Source organism: Eurypyga helias, unplaced genomic scaffold, assembly GCF_000690775.1.
Source record: "Eurypyga helias isolate BGI_N326 unplaced genomic scaffold, ASM69077v1 scaffold29122, whole genome shotgun sequence".
Lineage (NCBI taxonomy): Eukaryota > Metazoa > Chordata > Aves > Eurypygiformes > Eurypygidae > Eurypyga > Eurypyga helias.
Window position 1 is genome coordinate 5,760 of NW_010234532.1, and position 7,547 is coordinate 13,306.

General features: G+C 48.8%; 1 protein-coding gene across 1 annotated transcript in view; it reads right to left on the reverse strand.

Annotated features, from left to right (window-relative positions):
* Positions 1-7,193, reverse strand: part of LOC104505765 (solute carrier family 13 member 3-like) — a gene marked incomplete at both ends in the record, with an annotated part of 9,931 nt that extends 2,738 nt beyond the window's left edge. Inside the window, 1 exon segment of the mRNA XM_010146462.1 lies at positions 7,098-7,193. Coding sequence (XP_010144764.1) covers positions 7,098-7,193 — 96 coding nt within the window.
* Positions 7,194-7,547: the final 354 nt, after the last annotated feature.

The following is a 7,547-nucleotide window of genomic DNA, read 5'->3' on the forward strand; positions in this document are numbered from 1 at the left end:
TAGCTTTGGTCTCATTAAGCCCTTTTCCATTTGATCTATAAAGGCTATAAATCATTTTTTTCTCCCATTGGAAAAATATTTTTCTGTTTTCTACAAGGAAAGTTGTGACAAACTCAACTTCAAAATAAAAACACTTTGACTCTTACAGAGGTAGAGCAACTGAAAATATTTAACACCACCTTGATATAAGAGCATATCAGTGAAGGCTTTAATTGACCTGATGAAACAGATGAGGTATGATCTAGAAAACTAATTATAAGTAAGGGATATTTACTCTCTCATGTATGGAAAGTGTTCTGGAGAACATTACAATGAAACACAGCATGATTCTAATAACTAATCTTCACTGCAAGATCAAAAGCCAAGGGATAAAACTGAAACAGGGCAGAAAACTACTACATGGAGGGTTTTCCCAAAACTTTGAAATCAAAAACTTGGATCAACAGCAAACCACTTTAAAAAGGAAGCTGTAGTGTTTATCCAGCCTATTCTACCACAGAAGAGGACAAATCGCACCTATATTAAACAAGTTTTTCACTTATGATAGGACAATCATTGAACAAAAAAGGAGTAAGACCACTTCAGAAGAGCTTAGATTCAGAGCAAGCACTCCCCAGAATATAAAAACGTAAAACCATTAGTAACATCGAAACAAATTCAAAATAAAATAGAAAGGGTTTTGGTTTCAAGGTATCTCCCAAACGTTAATTAATGCTCCGAGTGCCCAGCAAGTTTGATTAGTATGCAAACAATAAATGCTAAGAAACGTCAGAAGAATGGTCTTTTAGAGAGACGGTCACGGCTGTCCACACGTTGTGCACAGCACCATCTTCATCCTTCAATCCCTCTGCTGTGTCACTCTCAGACTCCTACTTCTCTCACCTCCCTGCAGCCTTGTTTGCCTCTCTTTTCAAAATAAGTCTATCAAAGTTCAGGGGGGAAAATGGTAGCACATACAAACCTTAAAACGGGTCTTGTGATTGGGTTAATTTTATAACCATTTAATGATTTCCAGGGAAGTGCTCGGTGACTGTGGACTACAGCAGCTCTTCTTCCTATTGCTCAAGAGCCTTGGAAATGATCTCTGCCCCTCCAGACACAGACCCTGTCTCCACTGTACTGAAGGCTCCGGGGATTTTCCACACCGGGGGACCTGCTGAGCTACGGCAGAGGAAGCCAAGCCACTGGCTAGCGTCCCATGGGTAGGAGAGCTGGAGACAGCTGGTCTCCTGGAAGGGCAAATGAGGTGCCCCAGGGAAAGGAGGTGCTGGCAAGGAATGTGGGTCAGGTAAGGCGAACTGGCTCAGCCAGGTGCAGCACTGAGGCACGGGACACACACGAGCCACCAGTCCCAGCGTCAACCTGAACGGGGACATCAGGAGCTTCAACTGGACCTTGTATGCCACTGGCCCCAGGCAGCTCCCAGACAGCCTGGTGCCACCTGGCCAGCACCCACAGCCTCCCCACCAGTACTTGAAGAAGCCCTTCCTTGGCACTACTTCAACTGGACCTTGTACACCACTGGCCCCAGGCAGCTCGCAGACAGCCTGGTGCCGCCTGCCCAGCGCCCACAGCCTCTCCACCAGCACTTGAAGAAGCCCTTCCTTGGCACTGCCAAGCTTTGGGTTTTCTCCATCAACCTTCACACTTTACATGGTCACCACAGCCACATCACCCCCACACGGGCTCTCCCCATCACCCTTCCACCCCATGACCAAGCAAACAGTGACAGACAGGTGACAGGACCTCTCCATGGACCTCAATCCCAATACCAAGAGAGATTTTGGCTGGAACTGGAGCTTTTCAAGCCCTTTTATCCCCCTACCAGCGCAAAGGAACATCCCATCTGTGATACCCAGAACTACCCAGTACAAAAAAGTACCGGTGGCTTTTAGCATCTTGCTCGCAAACTGTTCTCACTTTGCAGCCGTGACTGCTACTGGCCATGCCGTTGGCACCACCTGCTCTCCAGTGGGATGGATATATGAATCTGATTTCTACCAACCCAGCTCTTGCAAACATTATGTAATCTGGAGACAAACCAAGCCTTGTTTACCAGCCTCCCTGCCAGCAGAGTTGCTTTCCTCCCACTGGGTATTTGCAGAGTGTCTAGAAAAGGGCCAGTAAGGCAGGGGCACAAGCTGTAAGAGCTTCAGGGAAGACATTTTGCTCTGGAGTTATGGTAAAAAAACGTAAAGCTTATTAAACACTTTAAATAATTATTTAAACTTCTTGAAGTATTTTGGTTTTGGCAGGAAACCAGAATAATTTCCTCTGTTCTACAAACGGGACAGCTGAACCTCACTGTTAAAATTATATTGCAATAATCTGAATCTGCCAGCCTCAATCCTTTGCATTTTTTTATATGCTCCTCCTTTATGCCTTAGTCCAGGCTGCTCTTATCCAAACTCTGCTTGTGATGGATGCGCCTTCAAGGTAGCAATCAAGTTCCTCCTTCCCTTCTTATTCTTTCAAAGAAGCAGGTTGAGCTCCCACAGCCTTTCACCATATGGCCTGTTTTCCAGCCCTTTACCCATTCTGAGACTTCCCCAATTAGTCAAAGCCATTTCTGAGCTGTGGAAGACAGACTGGAAGGACGTTCCGGTGAGAGCCACAACCTCAGCAAATAGCAGCCTGGTAGATCCTCACTGCGTTTGCTCAACTTCCCCATGTCCATCCACACAAATACCACATTAGCCCTCTTGGCTGTGGGTAGCCAGTCTGGCAGCCACATTCAGCTACTGATGTATTGCCATCACCAGCCCATTTTTGGAATCTGCTTCCCAAGAGGGACTCCAGATCAGCCTGACTGGCAGCCAGCATTCCTGGTGATCTCCACCTACCCTGGGGCTTGCAGAAATGCATCCGGCTTATTGGTTCACAAAACTCCTCGTAAAATCCCTGTATGGAAATTGCCTAAACATAGATTTTAAAGTAGCCAGGGTTGGATGCAAGTATTTGAGTTTCCCTTTAGTTACTGCCACAGTAAAAATATTTCATTATCAGACAACTTCTTATGATATAGGACTGTACTACAAGCACTTTCCTGAGTACAGGACAAATGTTTTATTGAATACAGCTTTTTCAACAGAATACCGTGGGTCAGATTCTTTTTGTGCCACACACTCAAAACCCTACTCATGACCCTCAACACCCTGCCCAGGGATTTCTTCCTCAATTCTTTCACATGCCTTTTCATGTTTTCTATGCTTCTTAGCTTCCAATTCATATTGACTCCTGTCAACTTCCCTTTTCCTCTCTCAAGTATTGCTGCTTGCACATCCCTGCTCTTTGCCAAGCTTGCCCTCTCTCCAGGCTGCAGCTCACAGTGCACGCAGTAAAATGTAGTCACCCTATTTCTGATGATCACCCCTCCTTCCCTGTTGAAGTTCTTCCTCTCATCTCTTTTAATTGACCATTGCTTCCCGTTTCACACAACTGGCCTTTCTAAATCACCAAGCATGTACGTAACAGATGGACTTCGTGCATGAAATGTATAGTTGGGCTACAATCCCTGACTTCACCTGCCAGGCTGCTCGCCTGACTGCTACCTTTGTCTGCCCGTGCTCCTGCCATGCTCTCCAGCCCCGGATCCAGCTCCCCTCTGCCTCCCAGGACACCCCCTCCCAGCCCATCAAACATTTGCATCACCCCCTTTCCCCACAGTGGTTCTTTGCTTTCGAGTGCAAGAGATGTCATTTTTCTTCTGGAAATTCTTAAAGTCTCCCTGTCCTACTGAGGAGGACTCATTCCGTCCAAGTTAATTTTAAATTGCTCCGGGGCCACTGAGGAAGTCAAGTCAGTTTTCCGAAGGCACTGGGCCCTATTTGCCTGCTCAGAGCTCCTTTTAGCAGATTTGGCTGCCTCAGCTGTTACCAAGCCAAGAGCCTGTAGACATTGAGTTCATTAGAAGATGTTGGAACAAGCTCTTTGCACAGCTCATTAAAAGTGCCCCCCATGTCCCTTCCAGCAGAGCAGTTCCTCCAGCCCCCCCTGCCCTGCCCCAGCTCTTTGCAATCATTCACAGCCCTCTGAGTAGGGGGGTCGCAGGCACCTCCACTCATGGGACAAATATTCAGCCATTTCAGCAGCAACCAGAGCAGGTGGTGACACACGGACCCTTGTGCAGAGAACTGGCTCCTGGGAAGCGGCTCCACACAGCACATTTCCTTCTCCTGTTCAGTGATGGACACAAGTCAGTGTTCCAGGACAGCCTGGGGGGCACACCCCGAGCTCTCGGCAAACCCACCCACAAAGCAGCAATTTCATTTCTCTACTTAAGAGAAAAGAGATTGCAGACAAAACCATTTACGTACAAGTCCCTGCCTCCCCACCTGCAATCTACAACAGGCATCAAATAAAACCAAGGGCTGTGGATGCAATGTCAGCACCAGTGCCAGCCCTGAGAGTGTCCCTCTGTGAAGGGACTCACAGAGATCTGGAGAGCTACCACCGCAGGGTGACAGCTGATGAGAGCTTTAAAGCAGCTCACAGATATGGGTGCTGGAGTTCATCAGACACAAGCAAGGCCAGACTCGATAGACGATTTTTCTCAAAGGATTTTGTCTCCAGGGAGATGTCACCTAGGTGCAGGTTTCACTGGAAACCCCACAGCACCCAGACCACAGGGTGTCACTCAGAGGTATATGCTAATCCAAGAAGCCACTTGGCGGCTCTCTGCTACATCATCTTCAGGTCAAGATTTCTTGGTGTTCAGATCCAAGTAAAATGCTGTCCTTGAAGCCAAAGCCCAGGTGGCTCATTATGGCTCCAACCCCTTGAGAGATTAAAATTGCTGAGCATCCAAGTGGGGAGAAGGTAAATGTTGACATGATGTGGGAACAGATTTTAGCATCCCCAGAGCAGGATATTACCACAGAGGTGCCTGTAAGACATCTCCTCACAAGGGAAACCTCATCCTGAGACCAGCAAGGAAGCCTCTCTACTTCTCATCTCCTACCAGACCCTGTAGCACCTCTCAGGGCAGCACACTGACCATCCCAGCAGGAACACAAGGCCAACTCTCCCTGCTCCAGATGTGCCAGTACTCAGTAGAATCAAGGTTGCTGCCATAACAGCACCACACCCAGGAGCTCCTCATGCCCCAGACTGCTTTCCGTGGGTGCCCTGCCTGGGCCAGCTTCCCAGTAACACCAGCACCAGCCCAGTCAGTTCAATTCCTCCCGAGGCAGAGTGGGCTGAACCCCTGCAGCAGCTCTCGGGACTGGGCTGCCAGGGCAGCATGAGGCTGGACGAGTGTCCTGCGTTAGGATAAGCCATCCGATGTGAGTAGTGCGGCCAAGGGCACACATTTTCCATCACGCACCAGGATAACTTCCAAACTCCAGCATCATCACATCCTCCGCCTGCTGAGCCCTTGCCTGTTCCCCTCGTTGGTGTTTTCACACTGCAGTTAAAAACACAGCCTGCTCCCTTCCTCTGCTGCAGCCCCCTGCGGCTCGGGCTACGGAGGGCAGTCCAAGCAAGCTCCAGACCTGAGAACTCAATCCCCTGTTGAGGCTACAGTTTCCTTTCTTGCTGAACAAGTGAAAGAATTTTATGTTGAAACAGTAGACCCCTGAACATCAACAGATACAAATTTGTACGGTAGCCCACAGTGACAGGTTCACCCCTACGCCAAACGCAGGCAGACCTCGGCGAAGCCGCAGTTGCGCTTGCTTGAAACGTGTCACTGGTCAACAGCCACGCGAGCGGCAGGGGTGGAACAGGTACAGGTGGCCAGTCCCACTGCTACCGACTACAACGCATTTAATGCCCGTGGGAAGTGAAGAACAGACCGCTAAGGCTCTGCCAGGGCCTCTTCTTCCCCACTCACTGCTGTCCTGCTGCTCCTTCATCCTCTCTGCTGCAAACACTTCACTTCCCATCACCGGATTTTCTAGAGCAGCATTGATGAGAGTGACAGTGCATGAGGGTCCTTCGAGGGTCGCACCCAGGAGCATGCTGCCTGCACACCGCAAGCATGGAGCAGGTGCCAACAGCACCTTCCACCAGCTGAGACTTTTTCTTCTTCTGTAAACGTGGAGAAATTGCTTTCCTGGACACCCAAATCTTTACACATCCTGTGTAACACTACACTCCTACCAGCACAGAGCATCTGGATCGAAGGCTTTCCTGCAGCACAGCACCAGGCTGGGCTGTGATTTATTCTCGTAATTAACCACTGTGCAGTTCAGGCTTGCGCTGAGCATATGCTGCATTTCCTCACCCTCTAACCGTATCTCATGATTTTACAAGTGTCAAAGTCAAACAAGATACTATTAAATATAATTGAAGTCTCCTGTTCAGCTACCATAAATGAATGTACAAATATAATTATCTACTTATGATTCTTCAAAGAAATTAAATACCTGTTGTGTCAAGTACTTTCTGCTCTTTGAGGCAAACAGTATATTCCTCTGAAGACTCACTCAATAATGCAAAATAATAAAAATGAAAACCGCTTTAACATACGGTGTCATTAAATAAAGCAGTGGTCAGTCTATTTTTTTATTACTGTTATTATTTGGGAGATTTATTTTGCTATCTTGAACTTACAGGCAGAAGTAAATGCCACCTTCACATCCTTACCGCATCTGAATCGTTCTATAATCACCAAATATGAATATCACTTATTTTCTGATGTAAATAAAGTCATTCTCAGATGGGTCTGAGTCAGAATGTAACAGTGAAATCTTGCACATACAGAAATCAAAAAATGGCACAAAACTTCCCAGTGACTTCACTGCCCCGTGGATTTCCACTCAAGGCTCGGACCTCCCGGTGCCCAAGAGCTGCGTACATGGGAAAGCTACAAAAATCCACCAGTCTCCAAACTTTTGCCACAGATTGCTTCGTGCGCAGCCTAACACACCTGCAAAAGCCCAAACCTTACCAAGAGACCAGTTTCTCCACACCTACAGAACAGCACAAGTATCTTGCTTGAAAAGCCTTTGTGGACAGAGCACCCAAGGTCCCCCCAAGCAGGGCCCACAGCGGTGTGGGTGGTGCTCGCAGCTCCCCTGCATTTCCCAGCCCTGCACCATGAACCCCGCTGCACCGTCACCTCCAGCCCTGCAGAATCCATTCCTCCCTGCCCGCACTGGTACCCGGTACAAGACCCACAGCAGAGCTGATGGGACAGCAATGCCAAGCAGCCAGGCAATTCCCTTCCACCCCAGCTCTACAAACACCTTGCAGGGTGATGCCGGCTGCGGAGTTGCTTTGCCTCAGTTTCCCCAGCTCTCCTTTGAGAGCTGCTGATGAAAACTCCAAGGAGGCAGCTAGGCATCAGCAAGAACCACTACTTAGTGACACTTTGCTCCAGCTTAATATAGGTTCCTTAGGGCTCCCCGTGTCTACAGAAGCACCCTAAATGCAGCTTATCTATCCCTTCTTCTCCCTAAAAATAACCCCAGGGGACCCAGGGCTCCGGGCACTGCGGGAGGTGAGGAGCTGCGGCAGACTGCGGGCTTGGGCGATCCCCTCGCGCCGCGGGGATGCGCTGGCAGGCAGCAAGGTGACCCTCGCGAGGGCCACACGCGCCA